At 38.2% G+C, this 27,130-nt stretch overlaps 1 protein-coding gene across 1 annotated transcript in view; it reads right to left on the bottom strand.

Moving 5' to 3' along the window:
• Positions 1-27,130, bottom strand: part of PLA2G4A (phospholipase A2 group IVA) — a 150,558-nt gene that overhangs the window by 1,353 nt on the left and 122,075 nt on the right. The window contains exons 15-17 of the mRNA XM_037506320.2: positions 26,132-26,316; positions 16,940-17,135; positions 15,222-15,379 (exon numbers count right to left, since the gene is read on the bottom strand). Coding sequence (XP_037362217.1) covers positions 15,222-15,379; positions 16,940-17,135; positions 26,132-26,316 — 539 coding nt within the window. The remainder of the gene's footprint in view (positions 1-15,221; positions 15,380-16,939; positions 17,136-26,131; positions 26,317-27,130) is intronic.

The following is a 27,130-nucleotide window of genomic DNA, read 5'->3' as shown; positions in this document are numbered from 1 at the left end:
AAGTTACCCTCATCCTCCCCCTCCTCACAACATATTCACAACCAGACTACACTTAAACAGAGAATAACTCCTGAAAGATGGAAAATGACCACTGTAGGCATCGAGAGGGCTGACACAGAGGAAGGGAGTAGGAAATTCAGTAATTTAACTGCGTAGAGTGATCCCATAGGGAGAAAAGGTGGCTATCCAAAGTCTCTCTGCCATTGTTGTTGAGGGTTCACAGCTCATCGGGGACTTTAGAATAGAACTCGGGGGACTAGATTACAGAAATGATGCACAAAACTGGCCTGCAGGATGGAGGGTGCACTATCAGAGAACAGGCACAGAGATAAGAGGGCAGAGACCCCCTGGCAGAGCACTGCTAGAGGAGGCAGATGCCTGCAAATACAGAGATATACCACTGGAGAGCAACAGGGCACCCTGAGCTGGAGAATGAAGCACCTCACACCACCAAAATGGGGAACTGAGAGCAGACATGGTCTTGGTGACTGCCAGTGTGGAGTCTATGAGGTGGTGATTATTGGTTTGAGCCTACATCTCCAAATGGAGAATAACTGGAACCTGAATAGCCAGGGAGGGTTGCTTGGAATGCCTGTTTCCCTACAGAAGAGGCTATTTTCTGCAGCCTGGAGCTGTGCATGTGAAACACCTGCCTCACTCCTACCAGGGGCCAAAGCCGCAATAACAGCTAAATAGTACATGGTCATTAATCAGATTTCAAAACAATTGGGACCAAGAACTGGAGAAAGTGCCTAAAGGCAAGTTCCATACTTGAAAGGCAAAGAGAATAAATCCTGTATTGTGAACATTTCAACTCAAATCTCTTCTCAGTGCTGCTGTTCAACCATAGCTTAGAAGTTGAGGGAGATTAGAGAAGAACAAAGACCCCGGGAGACGCGCACACAGCCCGGGCTGCCGGTAAGCTTGCGCGGGAAAGCGGCGCGCTGGGTGAGCTTGAAAAGCAAGTGTAGACCTGGATCGTGGCGGCCCAGGTACCCGCGCCTGCGACCTAGGCTTGCGGGGAGACGCGCGGAGGTCCTCACTGAGGTGAAGGTCCCTCCCTGAGTAAGCAGGAACCAGGCGCCCAGACACGGGAGCGGTGCAAAAGGCGCCATTCCCGCGCCACTGAACTGGGCTACAGCCCGCGTCCTGGAACTGAGGGCTTTGAACTGAGACCCGGGGCATGAAAATTCGGGGCGTGGGTTCTCCACGATGGTGGGGCACAAGGCAGACACAGCACCCCAAAGTTGTTGAGGTGTACCCTACCATTCCCGCTCTGTTCCCTGTCCCACGGGGTGGGGGGAGGCGAAAAACAGCCCCCCAAGGACAATAGGAGAGATCTCTGGCGCCACCTAGCGACCAGGAAAAAAAAGTCACTAACACCCCATAGAACAGGAAATTTCTTAAGACTGCTTGAAAAGGGCAGAAGGCTTCTGGAGGACCCAGTGGCCAGCCGGGAAGTTAGCCCACGCCAGGCCCCTTCCGACCAGCAGTCTGAGCCCACAGAGGGAGCAGGCACCCACGTCCGGGGCAGACCAGGTGCGCAGAATAGTGTGCCTGAAACCGGAGGCGCAGGGACTGTATCCTGCTTCGCCATTTTAGAACAGGGACATTTCTTCAGTAAAAACTGCCTAAAACCAGCAGAAAGCTCCCCCAGAAGACAGAGATGGCTCCTGGAAGAGCCAGAGGGGAGCGGAGAAGTTCACCCAAGATGCCAGTCAGTCCGAGCAACACAGTGTCCCAACGCATACGACAAATTAGAAAACAGACAGTAGGGAGTAGAAGAACCACACGCAACCTAACAACTCCTCAGGAAAGAAGCACACCACAAAAAGAAAACCACTCCCCAGATTGCAACGACAGCAACTTGGAAGAACTTCTGAGCCTTCCAGAAAGAGAATTTAAAATTGCCATGATTAAAAAAGTGATAGATCAGAAGAAGGAAATTGAGTCCCTAAAGAGGGAAGTAAAAGAAATGCAGGAGATCAAAGAATTAATGGAGGAACTAAAGAACTCTGGGAAAAGCAATGAAAGCAGAATAGATGAAATGGAAGAACGAATAAGTACTCTTGAAGACACAGAAATAAAAAGAACCAAAACAGAAAAGGAAAGAGAAGTACGAAGGAAAAAGAACGAAGAGAGACTTCGGGAACTATCTGACTCCATGAGGAAAGGAAATATAAGAGTTATAGGAATTCCAGAAGGAGAGGAGAGAGATGTAGGAACAGAGAAAATATTCCAGGAGATAATTGAAGAGAACTTCCCAAATGCGAAGAAGGAGCTGAAAATTGATATACAAGAAGCAAGAAGAACACCAAACTTCCACGACGAAAGGAAAAACACAGCAAGACACATAATAGTAAAGCTCCCAAGAATCCAGGACAAGGAAAAAATAATGAAGCTGACAAGAGGGAAGAAACAGATAACATTCAAAGGAAAACCAATCAGGCTGACATCAGACTTCTCTGAAGAAACACTACGGGCAAGGAGAAAGTGGAGGGACATAGTCAACAGACTCCAAGAAAACAGATGCCAACCAAGAATACTCTATCCCGCAAAGCTCTCTTTCCTCCATGAAGAAAGAATATGGACCTTCCCAGACAAAGAGAAACTCCGGAATTTCATTGCGACTAAACCCCCACTCCAAAAAATACTACAAGGAATCCTAAAGCCAGAACCTCAGAGGGACGAATAACAACGAAAGAAGACCAAAAAAAAAAAAAAAAAGTTATTAAAAGAATAAATAAATAAAATCAAAGGAAAGACAAACATAATGGCAAATACAGATGCTAACATATCAATATTAACTCTAAATGTAAATGGACTAAACTCTTCAATAAAAAGACACAGAGTTGCAGCCTGGATTAAGAAACAAAACCCAACCTTTTGCTGTCTCCAGGAAACACATTTAGCTACAAAAGATAAAAATAGGCTCAAAGTCAAAGGATGGAAAACAATCCTACAAGCAAATGGGCCAAAAAAGAAAGCAGGAACAGCTATACTTATATCAGATAAAACAGACTTCAAACTCAAAAAAATAAAAAGAGACCCCAATGGTCACTACATTATGATTAAGGGGACAATACTTCAAGAAGAAATAACACTCATTAACATATACTCACCAAACGAAAGAGCACCAAAATATATCAGACAACTGTTGTCCTCTCTGAAAACAGACATCAGAGAAAACACATACGTAGTGGGAGACTTCAACACACCACTATCAACAATGGATAGATCAACAAGACAAAAAATAAGTAAAGAAACTAAAGCTCTAAATAAGGACCTAGAGCATTTGGGCTTAACAGACATCTATAGAACACTAAACCCCAAAAAAACGGAGTACACATTTTTCTCAAGCGCACACGGATCATTCTCCAGGATCGATCACATACTGGGGCACAAGACAAACATCAACAGATACACCAAGATTGAAATCATACCAACCATCTTTTCTGACCACGAAGGCATCAAACTAGAAATAAATCATAAAAAGAAGGCAAGGAACTATCCTACCTCATGGAGATTAAAAGCCACACTACTGGAAGACCACTGGACTAACGAGGAGATCAAAGAAGAAATTAAAAAATTCTTTGAATTGAATGACAAGGAGGACACCAATATCCTAAATGTATGGGATGCAGCAAAAGCAGTAATAAGAGGAAAATATATAGCAATAGAAGCTCACATCAAAAAACAAGAAAGAACTCAAAGAAACAACCTAATCTCGAAGCTCAAAGATCTAGAAAAAGAACAACAAAAAAACCCCAAAACCAGTAGAAGAAAAGAAATAATAAAAACCAAAGCAGAAATAAATGAAATTGAAACTAAAAAACAATCCAAAAGATCAATGAAACCAAGAGCTGGTTCTTTGAAAAAATCAATAAAATAGACAAACCCCTAGCCAGGCTCACAAAGGAAAAAAGGGAGAAAGCACAAATACACAGGATCATAAATGAAAGAGGAGAAATCACAACGGACACAGCAGAAATCAAAAGAATAATCAGTAACTACTATGAACAGTTATATGGAAACAGGTTCAACAATCTAGAGGAGATGGACAAATGCCTACAACTCTACAATCACCCAAAGCTAGATAAAGAAGAAATAGAACACTTAAACAGACCAATTACAATTAGCGAAATTGAAATGGTAATCAAAAACCTCCCCAAAAACAAAAGCCCAGGACCTGATGGATTTACAAATGAATTCTACCAAACATTCAGAGACGAATTAGTGCCTATCCTTCACAAACTCTTCCAAAAAATTGAGAAGGAAGGGACAATACCAAACACGTTCTATGAAGCCAATATTACACTAATACCAAAACCGAATAAGGACAACACAAAAAAGGAAAACTATAGGCCAATCTCCCTAATGAACACTGATGCAAAAATCCTCAATAAAATTTTAGCTATCAGACTCCAACAATGTATCCATAAGATAATTCACCACGACCAAGTTGGATTCATTCCAGGGGCACAAGGATGGTTTAACATCCGAAAATCAATCAACGTTATCCAACACATCAACAAAAAGAAATATAAAAACCATATGATAATATCAATAGATGCTGAGAAAGCTTTCGACAAAGTGCAACACCCATTCATGATAAAAGCCCTTGAAATTCTTGGGATACAAGGAACATACCTCAACATCATAAAGGCCATCTATGACAAGCCAACAGCCAGTATCATTCTCAATGGTGAAAAGCTGAAAGCAATTCCATTAAGATCAGGAACAAGACAAGGATGTCCACTCTCACCACTGCTTTTCAATATAATACTGGAAGTCCTAGCCAGAGCAATAAGACAAGAGAAAGACATCCAAGGAATCCAAATAGGAAAAGAAGAAGTCAAACTATCACTATTTGCAGATGATATGATAATATACATAGAGAACCCCAAAATCTCCACAGAAAAACTAATTCAACTCATCAATCAATTCAGTAAAGTGGCAGGATACAAAATCAACACGCAAAAGTCAGTAGCCTTCCTATACACAAACAATAAATCTGAAGAAGAAGAAATCAAAAAAACCATCCCTTTTATTATCGAAACAAAAAAAATCAAATATTTGGGAATAAATCTAACAAAAGACGTAAAGGACCTATACAAAGAAAACTATAAAACACTGTTAAAAGAAATAGAAGAAGACACAAAGAAATGGAAAGACATCCCCTGCTCATGGATTGGAAGAATAAACATTATTAAAATGGCCATCCTACCAAAAGCAATATACAGATTCAATGCTATTCCAATCAAAATTTCAATGTCATTCTTCAAAGAAATAGAACAATTATTGATGAAATTCATATGGAATCACCAAAAACCCGGAATAGCCAAAGCTCTACTGAAAAAAAAAGAAGGAAATGGAGGCATCACACTCCCAGACTTCAAACTATACTACAAAGCCATAATCATCAAAACTGCATGGTATTGGAACAAGAACAGACATACAGACCAATGGAATCGAATAGAAAATCCAGAAATAAACCCACAGATTTATGGTCAACTAATCTTTGACAAAGGAGCAAAGACTATGCATTGGAGCAAAGAAAGTTTGTTCAATAAATGGTGCTGGGAAAACTGGGTCGCTACATGCAAAAGAATGAAGCTTGACCACTACCTCACACCATACACAAAAATCAACTCAAAATGGATTAAAGAACTAGACATAAGACCTGAAACCATAAAATACATAGAAGGAAATACAGGCGAAACACTACGGGATTTGCACATCAAAGACATCTTTACAGACACATCACCCAAAGCAGTGATAGTGAAGACAAAGATAAACAGCTGGGACTACATCAAATTAAAGAGCTTCTGCACAGCAAAAGAGACAATAACCAAAACAAAGAGAAACCCCACCAACCGGGAGAACATTTTTGCACTCAACACTAATGATAAAGGACTGATCACAAAAACCTGCAAAGAGCTGATGAGACTCAACAACAACAAAGAAAATAATCCAGTCAAAAAATGGGCAGAAGAGCTAAAAAGAAACTTCTCTGAAGAGGAAATGCAAATGGCCAACAGACATATGAAAAAATGTTCAACATCACTTGCAATCAGGGAAATGCAAATCAAAACTACCATGAGATACCATCTCACACCAGTGAGAATGGCACATATTAAAAAAACTAGCAACAACAAATGTTGGCGAGGGTGTGGAGAAAAAGGAACTCTTCTGCACTGTTGGTGGGAGTGCAAACTGGTCCAACCACTATGGAGAGCTGTGTGGAGATTTCTGGACCTACTAAACATAGAGCTTCCATATGATCCAGAAATTCCACTCCTAGGTATTTACCCAAAGGACACAGAAACATCAATTCCAAAGAGCACCTGCACCCCTATGTTTATAGCAGCACTGTTTACAATAGCTAAGCTTTGGAAACAACCCAAATGCCCAAAAATAGATGACTGGATCAAGAAGATGTGGTACATATATACCATGGAATATTACTCAGCATTCAAAAAAGATAAACACATGCAATTTGCAGCAACATGGATGGCGCTGGAAGGGATCATGCTCAGCGAAATAAGCCAGAAAAAAAAGAAAAATACCGGATGGTCTCACTCATAGCAGGAATCTAGAAAACTTAAATAAGGGACCAGGAAAATGAATATAAGAAAGTGAAAATAAAAATCAACAAAAATCTATGAACCAGAGACACTTTTTGGGGGGTGGGGGGCGGGAGGGGAAGGATTGGGGTCAGAATGGGGAGTTTGCAATTGTATGGGGGAATATAAAAATAAAATTTATTATTAAAAAAAAAAACTATGCCATTTAATAGATTTCTTAAAGAGGATACAGAAAATTCCAGAAGTAGGTGCAAAATGGAGGTTGTAGAAGGGAGTTGGAAACTTAGCATCATGTTCTTTGCATGCTTATTGTTAGATTGATAGTATTTATGCCATAAAAATTGCCATGCTGATAAAAGGAATTTATGCTTTCCAGAATGATTTTATGTTACAAAGTATTCCTTTACATAAGATTTTAAATATGAAATGGGTTCCCCAGTACATATGTTATTTATTTATTTTTGCAGTTTCTTTTAATTGATGGGAAATTTGTCTGTGGTGAAATACATAGAACTTGAGATCAGTGAGGTTTGACAAATATATACACCCAGGCAATTGGAATCTCAATAAAAATTTAGAACATTTTCATCATTCCAGAAATATTTTTGTACCCATTTTAGTCACCTAATGCTCATAGCAAATCATATTTCCTATTGCTATTACCATTAAGAATTTAAATTGTTTCTGAGCTTTATGTACATGGAATCATAGAGTATGTATTCTTATGTGCTTTCTTTTACTCATTGTAATGTTTGAGGTGAATCTATGTTGCAGATGTAGCTGTAATTTATTTCTACTTATTGTTAAGTACTTTTCAATTATATAACTATACCAAGTTTCTATTTCTATATCCTGATGGGAACATCTTGTGATTTTAATTTTTGGACTAATATGAATAAAACTGTTATAAACTTTGAAAAAAAAAAAGAAGTTGAGGGATATGAGATTGTTCATGTATACCCACCCTCAAATTGGGTGCTTGCTCCCCTGCAGCACTTTAGAAGCTTGAACCCTTGGTGCTCATTGGAGGTACACTTTTGGTGTCTTGTTTTCCCAGTTCCTATGACTACCTCTTATTGGCACTAGTGTCCTAGTCATTCAAATAGATGCAGAGGCTATAGTTTATGAAACAACAGACACATATATATAGATACTGGATAAAAACCCAGGCTTATACCCAGAACCTATAGGCATGGTGTAAGGTCAGTTTATTAATGCCAGAAAAGAAACCTCCTAATCTGAATCCATAATGAACAATAGAAGAACATATCACAAATGCTGGAGTAACTAAAATTGGAGAGACAGAAGAACAAATCAAAAATACTAGAGTGAAAAAAAATCCAAAAGATGTCTCAGTATAGTAGAAATGTGGACTCTGATGAGTTAAAAATAACAGTTATAAAGAGTCACAAAGAGTTATTTCATGATGAAATAAAAACAGTGGATCAATAAAAATAAGAATATGAAAGGTATTAATAGAAAATATGAGATTACAAATAGAATTAAAGACTCTAAAAAGTACTGTAACTGAATCTAAAAATGCAGTTCTGGGCCCAAATAATAGAAAAATGCAAGTAATAGAATCAATGAATTGAACGCACGGTAGTGGAAAACACACAAAAAGAACAGCAAAGAGAAAAAATGAATCTAATAAAGTTAACAGTATAAGAGCTCTGTGGAGTAATTTAATGAGAAGTAATATCCATATCATGAGGGTCCCAAGAGACGAGAGAAATGCATAGAAAATTTATTTAAAGACATAAAAATAGCCAAGAATTACCCTAATCAGGGAAAGAAAGCAGAGATCCTGATCCTTGAGATCCAAAGAGTAACAAACAAAATAAGTCCAAACACAGACACACTAAGACACATTATAATCAAACTGCTGAAAGAAGTGACATAGACACCAAAAAGAGGGCCTCCCTGGTGGCACAAGGTGTTAAGACATAATCTATGAAGCTCGCCGCAGCCACTGCAGCAGGAGATTGATCCCTGGCCAGGGAGCTACCCACATTGGTGCAGCAGACCTCTCCTGACTTGCCCGCTGCTCCCCTCAGCAGTCAATTTGCCTGTTCTGTTCCCCACTCTGTCCTGGTGAATCCTCTCATCCCCTACAACTCTGGCCTGTACCCCAGTTCTTGTATGTATAAATAAATAAATCTTAAAAAAAAAAAGAAACCAAAAAGACCATCTGAAAGAAAACAAAGAGTTGGTTCTTCAGGAAAGTAAACAAAATCAACAAATCTTTTGATAGGTTAACAAAGAAGAAAGAAAACATTAATACACAGAATTAGAAATGAGGACGGGGAAATTACTATAGACAGTACATAGATGCAGAGGGTCATACGAGATTACCACACAACTACAAATCAACAAACTCAACAACGCTGAGGAAATGAACAAACTTCCAGAACAATATTGTTTATTAAAACTACATCATGAAGAAATAGAAATGCTGAAAAAAAATCACAGTCATGAAAATTGAATGAGTAATCAAAAATCTCCCAAAAACAAAAGCCCAAGGTCAGTTTTACAAGGAAAATTTTTCAAACCTTTAAAGAACTTATGCCCAGCTTACTCAAATTATTCCTAAAAATCTAAGAAGGAATGCTTCCTAACATTAACATTTTAGGTTGCCAACCATTATTCCAATACAAAAACCAAAGACAGCACAAGAAAACTACAGACTAATATCCCTGATGATTATTAATACAAAACCTTCAACTAGGGGCCTCCCTGGTGGCGCAAGGGGTTAAGTCTCAGCACTATGAAGCTATCCTCAGCCGCTGCAGCATTAATTCTATCCCCGGCCAGTGAGCTAACCCACATGGCACAGCAGACCTGTCTCGCCTGCTGCTCCCCTCAGCAGTGTATTTTAGTCAATCTGCTTGTTCTGCTCCCCACTCTGTCTCTGGTAAATCCTCTCACCCCCACACCTCTGGCCTGTACCCTACTTCTTATATATATAAATGAATCTTAAAAAACAAACCTTCAACAAAATACTACCAAACAAATTCAACAACCTATTACAAAGATCATACATCATAAGCAAGTGGGATTTAATCACAGAAGATACATCAATTCATCAATGAAATACACTAGCTCAACCATAGAAATGTTAAAAACCACACAATAATAGCGGTAGATGGAGAGAAAGCATTTGACAAGATACAGCAACCGTTTATGACAAAACTCTGAACAAATTGGGAATAGATGGAACCTAACTCGATATAATAAAGGCCACATATCGTACACCTACAGCTATTTTAATACTTAATGGTGGAAAACCGAAAGCTTTCCCTATAAGATCAGGAATAAGACAAAGATGCTCACTGTCACCACTTCTGTTTAATTTAATTAGAGATTTTAGCTTATCAGATAACAATAAGAAACAAAAGGAATCCAAATCTGGAAAGAAGAAGTTATTATTTGCAGATGATTTGGTACAATATATAGAAAACCCTAGAGATCCCACCAAGAAATCATATATTTGTACCAATATGTGAACACAAGTGATAGGTTACACATGAAAATTGGTTGTGTTTTATTTACAAATCATGAACAAGAAGAAAAAGAAATTAGGAAAATAACAACCCTTTAGAATTCCAGTTAGACAACTGTGGGGAAAACTGAGACACGTAATACCAACAACAGCTATTAGCAACTCAAAATCAGCACACCTTAATCTATCATATCACTAGCCTAGTTTCGTCTCCTTGAAAGTAAGTTTAAAACAGGGAATAGAGCATCTGGGGAGACACCAGACACAAAACTTCGCCCAGAACTTCAGCAGGCTTCATGAATAACACAAAACTCAAACTTGCAAGTGCCTCTCCAGTGGGAGAATTTTTCACTATTTTTAAAAGGTTTCAATTCATAATTAATAGCAGAATATAATATGATACTTGTAATTATTATTATCATATTAACTGCTTCTGGGGATTGCCGCTTACCTGCCAAGCCCTGAAATTATTTGATTTAATCCTCATTCAATCTTAGAAAATACGTATCATTGTTTCCCTTACAAATGGAGAAAGTCACATTTAGAAAGGTCACCCAACATGCCCAAGATCACTCAGCCAAGATTCAGCAAGCAAGGTTAGAACAACCAATTTGTAAGACCCCAAAGCACCTGCGTAGACTGTTCCAAATATACAGTGTTACTGGCTTCTGTATATTTGTATACAGATTGGCTTCTGTATATTTGTATATTATATATTATTTGTATATTATATTATTGTATATTATATTATATTATAATTTATTATATTATAATAATTACAATCATATTATATATAATATATTATTGTATATTATATATTATTTGTATATTATATATTTGTATATTATATATTATACTGTATATTTGGCTTCTAAAAAACAACGATAAGCAGAACATGAAATGCTGTTGCCACAGTAAAAGCACAGAGGCATGAGGGGGTCAGGAACTTGGGAGGACTGAGGGAGAGCAGACACCTGATGTTGCTGGGGAGCCAGGTCGCTGTCAGCCGAGTAAGCAGAAACAGGGCAGAAGTTCTCTCAAGACCAGCTGGACCTGAACTTCACTAAAGCCAGCCAGCTAGCACCTTCAAGGAAATGCAGCTGTCAGACGCAGGGTGGCCTTTTCAAAGGGAACATTTAAGTCAGAATGTGAGTTGAAGAGAAAAATTTGCTTTAAGTGGTTGTGACCCAAAGCTGAAAGCTCTTCTGTGGGACTGGCAGCCAAGTGTCTTTGCACTAGAAGTGTTTATATTCACAGTGCAAGAAATCAGGTGTGGGGGTGCTGAGGTAGATGAGTAACCCACTCTATTCAAATGGTGCACAAATAAATGAGAGATGCAGCTGGTGGGCTCAGGTGAGCTCTCCAGCATCTGGCCTCAGCAGTTTATTGTTTTGTATTATCTCTCTCTCTTTTTTTAAAGATTTATTTATTTATTTTATACAAGAACCGGGGTACAGGCCAGATGCGCGGGAGGGTGAGAGGATTCACCAGAGACAGAGCGGGGAACAGAACAGGCAGATTGACGAAATACACTGCTGAGGGGAGCAGAGGGTGCGACAGGAGAGATCTGCTGCGGCATGTGGGATTCTCGCTGGCCAGCCGGGATCGAATCCATGATGCAGAGGCTGCGGGCAGATTCACAGCGCTGCACTCAACAGCCTGCACCACCAGGGGAGGCCTGTTCTTTATCCATTATAAAGAAGTTTTGATTCTCATAAAATATGTTTTCTTGGTTAAAAGCAGGGTGGAGTGTGGCAGAGGTGCGTTGGGGAGAGAGTTAACAAGGGAGAAATAAAATATCAGTGAAAACTGGAAATCTTGCTAGAGTGTACATGCTAGTGTGCACATACACAATCAACAATCACTTGAACACAAGTTTCAGTTATCATGTAATTTGAAAGAAAGCCTACATTCATTCATTCATAGAAATATTTATTTATAGCCTAGGCTACTTACCTATACAGACTAGTCTATTATTTTTTAATGCTGCACATTTGTAAATTTTTGGGGATGCAACCATAAAGGTACAGGCTGTAGGCACCCATAGGTGAGGGTCCCACTTAACGAGAAGCTTGTGTTTGCAGGGAAAGTACTGCTCACACACCACCTGGCTAAAGATTCACTCACTACGGTCTCAATGGCAGCTGCTGGTACCTTGTATCAGAAATGAGGAAACTGAGGCTCAAAAAACTTAAAACACTACAGTGGTGATATTACATGTTTTCTTTTAAAAAGATGTCAAACATGGGCCTCCCCAGTGGCGCAGCGGTTGAGCGCTGGGCTGCAAAGCTGCCCGCATGCAGCCTCTGCAGCGCCAGTTCAATCCCCAGCCGCCGGCAAGGGTCCCGCACGGTAGGCAGACTTCTCTTGCCGCCCGCTGCTCTCCTCAGCAGTGTATTTCGTCAGTTTGCCTGTTCTGCTCCCTGCTCTGGCTCTGGTGAATTCTCTCACTCTCCCACACTTCTGACTGTACCCAGTGCATGTATAAATAAATAAATAAATCTTTAAAAAAATAAAAAATAAAAAGATGTCAAACATGCAGCCCATCTGGGATGGAAATGTGAACCAAAACGTGTCCTTGCTTCTCCAAGTTGTTCTTGGAAGCAAAAGGTCTTGCAAACAATAAAAAACCTGCCTGGTTAAACGGTTTGTGAAGAAGCAACATTTGAGACATTATAAGTGAGGAAAGCTATTTTGGAATTCAGCGTATTTTTTGTTTAGGCTTTAACTTTTTCATTTTTGTGTCAAACTACTTTGAAGAATGTATGTAAAATATATAAATAGAACTATATCATCATTTGTAGCAAGCAGCCTAGCAGGTTTTCTACAAAACAGGGCTGAAAATAATGAGAGAAATGTAGTTATATATATATATGTACTTAACATGTATATATACTGTATAATACATGTCATACATTACATATAATCTGATATAAATATATGTATGTATATATACGGATATCCTTTCATATATACAGATATACTTACTTGCATACTTACATATATATATGTATATATATCCTGTCATTTTCCCAAGTCCAATAGTATGTTTATATATTCCTACAATCTGCTTAAAGACAGCTGAACAAGGGCCTCCCCGGTGGTGCAGCGGTTGAGTGCTGGGTTGAGAAGCTGCCTGCAGCCTCTGCTGCACCGGTTCGATCCCCGGCTGCTCCCCGGCCACCGGAGGAGGGTCCCACATGGCGCGCAGACCTCTCCTGCCGCCCGCTGCTCCCCTCAGCAGTGTACTTTGGTCCTTCTGCCTGCTCTGCTCCCTGCTCTGGCTCTGGTGAATTCTCTCACCCTCCCACGCTTCTGACTGTACCCAGTGCATGTATAAACAAAACAAACAAATAAATAAATAATAAAACATGCCTCTATTAAAAAAAAAAAAAAAAAGACAGCTGAACAAGCCCAATACATTTCATCCCCAGGAATATATAGTTTTGAGTTTATTTATTTATTTATTTAAGTTTTTTTTTTTTTTTTTTAAGATTTATTTATTCATGCATACAAGAACCAGGGTACAGGCCAGATGCGCAGGAGGGTGAGAGGATTCATCAGAGACAAAGCAGGGAATAGAACAGGCAAACTGACTGAAATACACTGCTGTGGGGAGCAGTGGGCGAGACAGGAGAGGTCTGCTTGCCATATGGGATTCTCGCTGGCCGGCCGGGATTGAACCTGTGCTGCAGAGGCTGCGGACAGCTTCACAGCACTATGCTCAACCGCCTGTACCACCAGGGGAGGTCCCAGTTTTGAGTTTATTGACTTCATACTAAAAAAATAGAAATACTCTGATTATCTCTTAGTTCTTATTTAACAGCATGGAGTTTTATAAAACACAATATTACTTTAAGAATGTTTTCTCCCTATAATACTGATTTTCTTTTAGTATTCACCATCACCACAGAAATGTAGCATATAGATGTAGCTTATAGATTTCAGATATCAACTGCTTGTGAAATGAAAGGAATAAGAAAAGGAATAAATATATTTAGAAAATGATCTACACCATAAACTTCATTAATCATATTTTATGTGAAAGGTGACATGTTACCCACGAATGAAGGCTGACAAGAAAGCATTTTAGACTTGCAGGAACTGAAGCTTATTGGGGAAAACTGCATTAAAGATTTTGACTAAGCAACATACGATGATCTGTTATAATTGTACATGACCAATCAGTACTAGTCTCAGGGCTAATTCAACAATGAGCAGACGAGATGCCAGAATTCTGTTAGCTCACAAAATAGAATCAAATCTGATATAAACAGAAAACTCTTCCACACACTGTCCATGCTCCAGCAAATCAGTCACGATGGTGTCCATTTCCACTTTTATTTTTTTTAATGTGCAAAATCCCATTACACTAGTGAACTTGGGTTTTCACAACCAATAATGCTTCGTTGGATGTTGAGATTTATAACCACAGATGAACTCTGGACCTTACCACCCAGACGGCACATTTTGTGAAAGATAACACACCCAGGGCCTATCCCTACAATTTGATTCCAATTACACAACAGAGTTCCCAAATGGTGAGTTAGAGATGAAAGAATTTCTCGTCAGCGTGGAATCTTTTCAGCAGATACAGTAGTGATAGGAATGACTGATATGGAGAGAATGACTTGTTTCTAAAGTTTCTAAAGCAAAGTGTACTTGATATCTCAAGAGCTAAAAATGGGGAGGCTGCCACTTTCAGCGAAATTCCCCAAATCCACAGAAGATATTTAAAAGCAAGAGTATATTCATTAAAATTCATGATCTTTTTTTCCAGGTTAACTACACTCCTGGTTAGACTCACTTTCCAACTCTTATATTTTCTTTTCATTACTTTTGTTTTTACTTGTAATTGACTTTATCATATGATGAATACATTAGATTCTTTGGAAAAGAAGCTTCACATTAACCAATCCTTCAAACAATAGTATAAATGTGGACTTGGCCATTTTAGAGGCATTCATTTTCTTTTGTGTGAATTTTATAGTGTTCTTCTGGAAATTAAGAAAATAACTCATGGAAAATAGAATGGGACTTTTTATTTTTCCACTTTAATTTCAAAGAGATATTGCTATGCTCGGTGTTCAGGGAAATAGGTGTCCTTGTCAGTGACCACAGGGGATACTTACATCGATGTTGTTCAGGGTATTGAAGTGCATCAGATCATGCAGCCTTTTGAATGCTTGATTTGGATATTGAAAGTTAAAAGTTGAAAATGGTGAATCAGGGTCATCAAAAATATCAAAATCTGCTATTTCTTTCTCTTCTTTAGTTTCTCTGGGAACACCTAAGTTTCAGAAGAATCTCAAATGAAGTTATGTTGAAAGCTATAAAATATCTCTAAATTCTAGGGAATGAAATAGATAAATATCCATAAACACAGCATTGGGAGTGCCCCAGGAGTCACATAATCTGCATAGACACTGTTAGGCCTTCATCCAAATTCCCTGGACTTGATAATTTCTGCGTGTTCTGATATGACAACTTCAAATTGCCAGTATCTGCATCTCTGTGCCTATCGGCTTTCTTCAGCTCCCTGCCAGTGCAGAGGGCTGTTTTGCTTACTAGCAACAGGCTGGAAATGCCAGTAAATAATGCTTTTTCCAGGCAACAATCAACCAAAGACTCTATGAAGTTAGTATACAAATATTCAAGAGCAATATACCCTGCGTCTTGCTGTGTGAGTGGGAAGGACAATCTGGACCATGAGAGCTATTCCATTTCCTAGAGTTTCCCAGCAGGGTCAAGTTATTGTGTGGCAGACTCAACACAATCTTTTTGTATGCCCTTTCTTCATTGTTTCCCCACATCCTCATTCAAGTTCCCTCCTTGGGAACTACGTGCACTGGATTTCTTTTCTCAGAATCTGCTTCTGGGAGAACACAAACCACTTTATCTAATTGTCTTCATAAGACTCCTGTACACAGTCTTGTCTTGAGAATTAACAGTGATAGAAAATTCTCTAGATTTCAGTGAATACACTGTTCAATAACTATTGGATTTTCAGAAAAGTCATGACACATTTTTGTTTGAAAAACAGAAAAAATGCTTCGGAAAAAAGTCATGACTTTTCTGACAACCCAATAAAACTGCCAGCCAATTCATCTCTCTTTCTCTGGTTTGAAGTAGGTCTCAGAATAACCTCCATTCCTTCTGATCCTTTCTCTGTCTTTTTCCAGTAAGTAGAAAAAGTCACTTTCCATTCCATAGTCTACTCTCAAAGCTTCTGTAACTAATTTTGTGTCTCTCTTTTCACAATATTTTCTGGTCCTAAAATAATGTGGCTTTTATGCCTTCCGCATCTTGCCTGGCAATCCCTATATCTCCTTCTGGAATACAGAAATGTCTGCAGACTTCTCTGGATGTGGTGAGACAGAACAATTATACCTTGGGCTGGATCCTCTTTTTCTATGAAAAATAACATGGCAATCTTAAATTACTACTTAAATTACTAGCCATGATATGCTGCTAGATTACAGTGATCTATGGTCAGCCAAAATGATTTCTTTTGAAAGGGTTCCATACAAGGGTGAGATTCAAAGATGTAACAATGCCTATGGGGAGGGGACTGATCAATTAAAACAAACGTAAGCTGAGGTTTTGGAGCAAAATTTTAGACATTCTTACTGAGCTAGTTGTTAATCCTTCAATTTCTGGATTTTGAGGAACTCAGAGACTCTTGGGGCATAAAAGAGGGGGGAGTACTTGGGGACTCAGGATAATAGCTATCTATGAAGGTAAGGGAAGCATTCCAAATTGCAACAGCTGGTATAGCAGTGAACCAGCTTAATGTCAGTCTTGCTCCTTTACCAGATTTCTTTATATATATATATAAGTCCCAACATACCTGGAGCCTTGAAATTTCTGAAGTTGATGTTGGCCAGAACAAAATGGATGATAGTTGGGCAATCTTTCTCCACATCAGGATTCTTGGGTTTAAAGACATAGCATTCCTTCAGTCCTTCTCGATCAAACACGTAAGGGTCAATCTTTGGGAAGGGCAGCTTGTTCATTTTAGCCCACTTTTCTGCCAGCAGAAGTTCCTGTGGGAGGCAGAGAAAGATACATTTGGGAATCTTTAGGCTTTTTGCTCAGTTGGTCAGGTCATCATTCACTGTTCATGAGGTAGCTACTACAGGCGAGCAGTGTGCTCCTTGCTAGGACAAAGATCCTGTTTTACAGAAGCTCATCGACGTCAAAAATATTTAAAAGTACTCCATAAACAAACTTGCTATGGAGTTTGATTCTTGGTAGTGGGTTAGCTCATTAGGAAAATTCAAAATCATTGATGAACTCAACCGAATGAAATTATGTTGACATAACTGTTAGAGAAAAATAATTGTTTGGGGCATTTGTAAATCATGTGTTTATTTGCCCTTTGGCGTCCTTTGACTCATCTGATGAAGCAGAAGGGGGAGCAGTTACTGAATTTTTATGTATCTACTCTGCAAAACGAATAAACACTAACACATTTTATGTGTACAAATTTGCGTTACTCTTAATCACTTTTTTTTGGCTTCCATCTATGCAAGGAAGCTGAGTTCCTACCTCAGTGTTGTTAATTTATGTGTAGTGGCCAAGAGTAGGCCGGGCAGAGGCACTAGGAGTGAAGTTAGAGCGTATCCAGATTGTATGACTGTGTCTATATATTAGCCCCTTGTCCATGAGAAGACTCTTACAGAAAACACAAGGACACACTCACAGCAGCTGATCTGCAGCTGCTGACATGAAATGTGACTAAGACATATATATTTGTTGTCAACCATGTTTGCTTGTTTCTGAAGCAAGGCTGACTAGGCAGTGAGTAAGAACACACATAAGCAGTAAATTTAAACGAGAACACAAATTAACACAGAGAGGGGCAATGAAGAGAATGTATTTCTATTTAAATACAGTTAAAAGGGACTGAGACAAATAAGAAACAAATTCTTATGGTGGTAAAAGTATTGCAGCCAGATGCCTGAGTTACACTGTGAGTTCTGACCTTGGGCACATTTCTTAATATCTCCACACTCATATTCTTTAACATAAAATAGGGATGTAATGATATCAATACATATCTCATAAGATTGTTATTATAATTAGCATTTGTAAAGTATTCAGAACTGTCTGTTGCGTAGTATGCACTATGTAATATTTGATAAATAAATGCCAATAGAGAGAAAAAGAGATAGAAGGGCAAGAATGAGGAAAGAAAAGAGGAAAATGGAAGAGAAACAGGAATAGTATTAGGTAAATTTCTGGAGACAGGAGATTTTAGGCAAATAATCATTATAATTTTAACTTTTTAAAAATTAACTTTTATCATCATCACACGGACTCAATTAACAAAAATCCATGATTTATTGTCATTCCGACATAGAGACGTAAAACTCTTGCTGTGGAATGACAGCCTGGTTGGTGAGAGATAGTAATCAAATAATTCTTCAGGCTTAAAACTGTGTTAAATTTTACAGAAAATCATTTATCATTCATGAGATTTTATAGATACCTAGACTATAGCTTCCGAATGGGTATTAATTGATTCAACAAATTTTCCAGAGCACCTGCTATGTTCTGGGCACCTGCTATGCTTAGTCCTTGGAGATGACAATCAGTGGGAAGATTAGTGTGTGTGACAGTGCAGGATGACAGAGGTGAGAATGTGATGTTTGGTTTCAGACTTGGCTTTGCAGTAGGAAAGACCCAGCTCATATATAGACACCCTGTCTTGCCATTGGGCGATAAGAGACAAATTGCTCAGCCCCTACAGCCCAACAGGAAAGGAATTATTTTGTGGGCTGCAGTGTGCAGTGATATTCCCCTAATAGCAACATGGGGGGAGGGAGTGGGGTTACACATAACAACAAGCAAACAGGACCAGAGACTCTCTCTCACACAGCAGGCTCCAATCCCATTGCAGCTGCAATTGACCTTGTTCCTTCTTTCTCAGCAACCACTGTCAGAGAAAGTTAATGCTATTATCTTCCTCTGGATTGCTGTGAGGATTAAATGAAGTAATGTATTTTAAAAAATCCCTCAGTAATGTCAAAGTAAGAAAAGAAGTACTTTGAGAAAACATCTTAAATTTAGAGAAAAATACAGTCTTCATTGAACTTTCACTTTTGGATGCTTTTGAAGTGATGTGGATCTTAAGTGGATCAATTAATGCCATTTACAAAGAAATAATCATTGGGAGAGCAAAGGATATAATGTGTTTCAAACATCTTTCATAAATCATTAAGCTGAATATGTTTATATTTCACTGAATATCTCAACCTATGAATAGCTTCTTGTTTAAAACTTGAGAACACTTTTATCACCAACTCCATCCCATGCCCACCCCCACTTTAGCTGACTTATTCAACTTGCTATTTCTAGTCTAGTACTGTTCACAATTATTCATTCAACATTATTCAACATAAAAACAAACCCAAAAGTTCACCCTGTGAATCAATTACGTGAGAAGAGGGGAAAGAAAGCTTTTCAGTGTTTACAAACATGACTCAAAGGTATGACCAATGATGTGTGGGGCTGTGTGGAGAAAAAGGAAAAGGGAATCACATGAGGTAAAAGATGAAACTATTTTTAGATCGCTATTCTGCTGGAATCAGGAAGCAACGAAAACTTTCCCTTTCCTTCCTTAGACAAATCTGATGTGGAAGACATGAAAAACTGATGACGACAAACAGTGATTACAGGATGGAAAAACCATCTCCTCTTTGATGTCTCACTACTCTGTAAAGACTGGGAAACAAAGACAGACTATGAGTAGCGCACACGAGTTTGAAAGGTCTTTAGAAGAATGTGGTGAGCAAAAATAACAGCTGCGCTCCCGACAAGAGTGACTTGCCAGAGCTGTGTAGAACAGTGTTCCCTTACAACCATCCACTGTGGCTGCTGTTTGACACCTCAGATATTCCACACAGCTATAGACTAATTTATGGCATATTTATATAGCACTAAAACTGAAATGATTTTTCTGTGGAGATAAAAAATTTCCAGCATCCTTCCAAGGGATACTTTGTAAGATGTTTGCATTCATTTTTGAGTACTAAAATATCTTTTTAGTATAATTGACATATTACATTAGAGGCATCCTTCCAAGGGATACTTTGTAAGATGTTTGCATTCATTTTTGAGTACTAAAATATCTTTTTAGTATAATTGACATATTACATTAGAGGCATAATTGACATATTACATTAGCTTCAAGTGAGCACTATAAGAATTTAATATTTGTATTAAATGGTCACTGCATCTCTGTCACCAAATGTAGTTATATTTTTTGCTTATTTTGAGAAATTTTAAGACCAAGTATTATTAACATAGTTAATAATAAGCATAGTGACTATATGCACATAACCAGTTATGACTATAAGCATAGTCACCCATGCTGTACCTTATTACAAAAACATCCGGAAGAAGAGGAAAATCCATTAAATGGCATAGGAATACTGATATATTCAAACTACAGTGATGAATAGTATGTATATGCCATTTTATTTATTTACACATGCAGATAAATACATATATTTAAATATATAATATGCAAACATACATTTAAACATATAAATCCATCTATCTTTATATGTATTATAAATTAGCTTTTCTCTAGAGTAAAAAAGTTTTTTGTCTACACAAACTTAAGATATGTGCCTTCTAAGATGTTTCTTATTTTTGTAGATCTATTTTTAGATTGAAGAGAGGGATGGAGGACAAGTATTAAGTTAATTTATAGAATCTTAAAAAACATTATTGAAGTGGCAATGGCTAGAACATACAATGTAGAATTCATTGTTTTGTAGTTACGGTCACTCTCACTTCCAATAAAAAGCATGTTGGCATTAGTTAGGATCCAAGAGCTTGACAATACAGTGGGTATGAAAATAATGTTTTCCATCTAATAGTGCATAGAATTCACACAGAACTTTACAATTCTTCTTCTTCACTAATAGTTTACTATACACTCACAAATTATATAAGAAATTAACACTGGGTACATCTACTCATTCTGAGACATCTGGCTCCCTCTCAGTGACCAATATAGGTGTAATGGGTTGAATGGTGGCCCTTTCAAAAGTAAGACCATGCCCTATTGCGCCCTGTGCCCCTCTAAGAATTATATACGTGCACTTATTTGGAAAACGAGTTTTTGCAAATGTAATTAGGTTAAGAGTCTGGAGATGAGATTATTGTGATTATCTGGGTAAATTATAAATGCAATGACAAATGTCATTATAAGAGACAAACAAGAAGTCACACCCACAGAGAAAATCACATGAATGAAGGCTGAGAGTGGAGCTAAGCAGCCACACATCAAGGAAATTCTGAAACTACCAGAAATTGGAAAAGGTAGAAAAGGCTCCTCCAGTGGAACCTTTGGAGAGAGTGCAGCTCAGAGGACATCTTGATTCTGGCTGTCAGAAGTGTCAGAGAACATGTTTGTACTGTTTGTAGCCACTATGATTGCAGTAATTTGTTAAGGTAGCTCCAGGAAACTGATACAAGAAGTAAGTGTATAAATGCTGCAGTAATAACACGCATTTCAGCTGCCATGGTGGATCGATGCCTGTGGAGCTATCAGTTGAACTGGTTTGACCATGATGGTGTCAACCAACCTAAGAATTAAAAGGAAGTCATATGTGGAGCTTCTAAAACAGGGATTGCACTCTAATGTCAACTAATAAATCAGGTTCGTGTGAAAAAACACAGATTCTTTTTCCGTTTTTTGTGGGTTTAAATGGAATTTTGACCTTGAGTAAACTACAGGGTGATAAAGTTAATTTAAATACATTACTTCTATCATTTTTTTTCCTTCATCTTTCTTCCTTCTCTCCTTCCATCATTGCTTCCTCTCCTTTTCTCCTTTTTTCCTTTCATTTTTAAGAGAATGAATCCATTGTTCTGGATTTTGGTTACTATGTGTTTAAAAGAGCACTGAAAAACTGATCTCTTCTTAGGTCAACATGTTGCAACATGATATAAAATAACATAATTTATAGCATAGTAACTGGAATCTATTATTCTCCATAAGATTCTTAAGGCAAAGGAAAAAAAATAGTCTCCAGTAATAAACTGTGAATTCTTCTATAATCCTTGCTTGCTTCTTAAAATATCCAAAGCTTTCCTTCCCAAAATTCATAATCTGCTCATTTTGCAGATTTTTATATGAAAATCTTGGCCTATTTTCATGAACAACTTTAAAGACAAATGCTATTAGAATTTTGGGTTGGACCATAATGGTTAACTAATTTTGCTTGGCATCTGTCTAAGTTATTACAAGGTTAACAAAACATGAAACATGGAATTGCTTTTATTAAATCAAATAATATTATTTAGAATCATGAGATTCTATATCTGGAGTAACATTTGGGTGTGCATCTACAAACCAAAAAAAAAAAAAAAAAATAAACCAAAACAAAGACCCAGTATTGACATCATCAAATTTCAAGGCTAGTTTGAGCATATTGTGATACAAACTGTAGCTGCCTTTATCAAAAGCCATAATTCCTATCATTCTATATATCCCTGACAAAATATGAGCTGTAACTACACATGTGAAATACTAAAATTATCAAAAATTCTACAATAAAGTTGTATAATAAAGTTATAACAAAATTGTATAATAAAGTTAATAGTCCTAATTTCTAACCCAGCATTTATGCTTTATTTTTTTATTATACATCATTTATATTTTAGCCAAAAATAGAAAATTATTTACTATTTAATCAACTTAGTGAAATAATATTTCATATATCTACTAATTACCTTGGAACATCTTTTCTATAAAAATCTTCATGTAGACTCCTCATCAGTTTTTTTTAAAGATTTATTTTTTTTATTTATGCATACAAGAACTGGGGTACAGGCCAGAGGTGTGGGGGGTGAGAGGATTCACTAGAAACAGAGTGGGGAACAGGACAGACAGACTGACTGAAATACACTGCTGAGGGGAGCAGCAGGTGAGACAGGAGAGGTTTGCTCGCCATATGGAGTTCCTTCCTGGCCGGGGATCAAACTCATGCTGCACAACTCATACGTTGTGTCTTAACCCCTTGTGCCACCAGGGAGGCCCCACCTCCTCATCAATTTTTAAATCTTACTACATTATACCTAAAATAAGTATACTACTTCAGTATTAATGGAATAATTTTAAAATATCAATTCAGAAATTATATTTGAGTAATCTTTTAGATCCATATAGGGATGTACACCATTACAACAACATAAAACCATAAAAAAGCTCACTTCAGTTTTCCAAGTTAGCCTGAAAAGTTCATTTTGTTCGCTTTGAATTTCCTGAAATTCACATTTAGAGGACAAAATACATATTATATGTAAACATTGAAATTTCCTTTATATTAAGTCTCTGAAAATACAGTTCACTACTTTCTGAGTGACAGATTTTATTCTATACTAAACCAATAATAAAAGGATATAAGTACATTTAGGGGACGGGGGAGAATGGAAGAAATGGACAAAATAATTCTAAAGCTCTGATTCATATATAACATGATGACTTTGATATTTTATACTCCCACTCCCATTGGTAAAATGAATAATACAGTTTCTTTCACCACTAGAATCAATTGCTAAGCTATCATCTTAGAGTCATCCATTAAAATTCATCTCCCAGGCCTCCCCGGTGGCGCAGTAGGTTGAGCGCAGCGCTGTCAAGCTGTCCGCAGCCTCTGCAGCGCCGGTTGGATTCCTGGCCGGCCAGGGAGATACTCACATGGTGTGGCAGACACTCCTGTCTCACCAGGTCTGCCTGTTCTGTTCCCTGCTCTGTCTCTGGTGAATCCTCTCACCCTCCTGTGTCTCTGGCCTATTCCCCAGTTCTTGTATAAATAAATAAATCTTTAAAAAAAAGAAAATAAAATTCACCTCCCATTGCAGCTTGTGGCTCATCAAATCCTGCTCTTGTCAGTCACCTACCTGGCATTGAATTTTACTGTGTTATGCTTAGATTTCAGTAAACCCCTCTAATTTTAATCTTGCCCTCCATTCTCCAATTCATCCAACTTTCCATTGTCAGATTAATCATCCTAAAATTCCAATTTCATGAAGTCACCTGTCTGCTGGAAATCCTTCATTGATCTCTATCCTCTCCACCCTATTGATCTTGCTCTTGTCCAGTTCACCAGTCTTCCTTGTAGTTAATTATCTCCAGTTGGTTTTTGTGACACTCTATACTCCCTTAGTTTTTTTCTCCTTTTTTCCTGATAATATTGTTGAATATTCAAGGTACTGTTTTATGTCTTTCTCTTCTAATAGTATGTCCTCTCCAGGCAGGGTTTTAATTATCTTTGACCTGCTAAATCCCAAATCTATTTCAAATCTATTTTCCTTCCTGAACTTCAGATACATTGTATCACCCTTGTCTTTTCAGGAACTTTAATGCGCCTCATAGGGACTCATTTAAAAACTTCTTTAAATACATCTGCAGGGCCTCCCCAGTGGGGCAGTGGGTTGAGCACAGTGCTGTGAAGCTGTCCACAGTCTCTGCAGTGCAGGTTCGATTCCCAGCCAGCCAGGGAGATACCCACATGGCACGGCAGACCTCTCCTGCCTTGCCCTCTGCTCCCTTCAGGAGTGTTTTCGGTCCATCTGCCTGTTCTGCTCCCCACTTTGTCTCTGGTGAATTTTCTCACCCTCCCGCACCTCTGGCCTGTACCCCAGTTCTTGTATAAATAAATAAATCTTTTTAAAAAATAAATAAATATGTCTTCAAGGAAGAAATACAAATGGCCAACAAGCTTATGAAAAAAATGTTCAATTGCACTCATTATTAGAAACTACAAATCAAAATCACAATGAAATATCACCTCACACCAGTGAGAATGGCCAATATTAAAAAAAAGAAAGAAAGAAAGAAAACTGGGCCTCCCTGGTGGCGTAGCAGTTGAGCACTGGGTTGCGAAGCTGCCCGCAGCCTCTGCAGCGCTGGTTCGATCCCCGGCTGCTCCCCAGCCACCGGAGAAGGGTCCCACATGGCGCGCAGACCTCTCCTGCCGCCCGCTGCTCCCCTCAGCAGTGTACTTTGTCAGTCTGCCTGCTCTGCTCCCTGCTCGGCTCTGGTGAATTCTCTCACCCTCCCTCGCTTCTGACTATACCCAGTGCTTGTATAAATAAATCTTTAAAAAAAAATGGCAATAACAAATGTTGGCGAGGATGTGGAGAAAAAGGAATTCTCCTACACTGCTGGTGGGAATGAAAACTGGTCCAACAACTATGGAGAGCTGTGTGGAGGTTCCTCAAATTACTGAAAATGGAACTGCCATATGACCCAGCAATTCCACTCCTAGAAATTTACCCAAAGGACACAAAACCATTAAAAGCAAACCCGCATGCCTATGTTTACTGCAGCACTATTAACAACAGCTAAAATATGGAAACAATCTAAATGTCCCAAAACAAGAATGGATCAAGAAGATGTGGTGTATGTGTGTGTGTGTGTGTGTGTATACACACACACATACATATAATAGAATACTTCTCAGTGATCAAAAACGATAAACTCATGCCACTTTCAGCAACATGGGTGGAGCTGGAAGGAATTATGCTCCATGAAATAAGTCAGAAGGAAAAAGAAAAATATCAGATGGTTTCACTTACAGATGGAATATAGGGGAACCAAATAAGACATCAGGAAAAAAGACAAAAATTGCATAAAGACAAAACTGACCATAGACATGAGGCTTAAAGTAGGGAAAAGGGAAGAAGACGGGTCACATGGGAGGTAAGAGCACAAGGGACTGTGGTGATGGATCATGGGTGCTATGGTGTTAGAAGAACTACAGGGACAATAACTGAGGGAAGAAACCAATTACTGTACAAAAATGAGCAACTATATAAGGAAATGAATTTAATGATATAAAAAGAAAAACTTCTTTAATTACATGATTGAGCCATATCAGTGTGTTAGGAATATTATTCATAATAATATTAAAAAAAGGTAAAAATGGTAAGAAATTGGGGTCATGAGAACTAGGATATCTACAAGGGATGCCAAAGAAGGCAGTGGGTAATAGAATGCTACATCACTTCTCTTTACCTTAAATGGAGGACTAGTGTCACTTGGCCTTGCAGAAAAGTCAAAGGAGATGATGAGGTCCACTCCTCTCTGAGGTCTCAGGATCAAAGGGTATGGTAGGTTAAATGTGAGGCCACTGTCCACGACGTGAATCTTTTTACTTTTGACATCCAGAGGCTCATATATCTGCTCAAATTCATCAGGATCTTTAGAGAAGAAAGAAAAGAATGAATCAAACAATCATCTAACATTGTTTAGAACATGAAAATATTTTTGATGTCAAGTTGTGAGACTGAATTCCATAGGGTTAGATCCTCAGATTTATAAGACAAACAGAGCTGGGTATGAGTCCTGCTTTGAAAGTTGTAAGTAAATGACTGTCTTTTAATCTTAGTTTCTTCACCTGTATGTCAGGGTAACTGAATCAATTAGAGAAGGCTGCTCTGAGGATTAAGTGGATGGTGCATGACCAGATTAGGTCCTGGCATTAACTATAACTGTGCATCCCAACTCTTTTGCTAGCATTACCTCGCCTATCATAGGTCTTTGCTGGCTTAAAAACATTTCCTCATATGTTATCTTTTTAAGTCTTATAACAGACACGTGATGTAGAAGAGATCTATAAATGGTGGATGAAGTCAGTTAAAAGTCATCTCTGCAATTACACATTTGGTGAGTGGCAGAGTTTGCAAGCATCACACACTGTCTCTCTCGTGGTTGGTGTGCATCCAACACAAGGCTGGTGTTTGAAGAAAATAATCCAGCCAACACATTGGGTGTGCATTCATTATCTACTCCTACTCCTCAGGCTCTATTCTAGGTATTGAACAAGACAGCTACAAACTCTGCTATGACAAAACTTACATTCTGAGTATACTGCCTAGAAGTCAGGAACTAAATATATGAAAAGATAGTTCAGGCAGCGAGAAATGCATTGAAGAAAATAACAGAGAGTGTACATGGTCATGGGGAGAATTTGTTGAGAAAGAGACCTTGAGGTAAGACTAGAATAATATGGAA

Source organism: Talpa occidentalis, unplaced genomic scaffold (assembly GCF_014898055.3).
Source record: "Talpa occidentalis isolate TD23 unplaced genomic scaffold, MPIMG_talOcc4v2.1 talOcc4.12, whole genome shotgun sequence".
Taxonomy (NCBI): Eukaryota; Metazoa; Chordata; class Mammalia; order Eulipotyphla; family Talpidae; genus Talpa; species Talpa occidentalis.
This window is presented reverse-complemented; position numbering and strand designations above follow the sequence as displayed.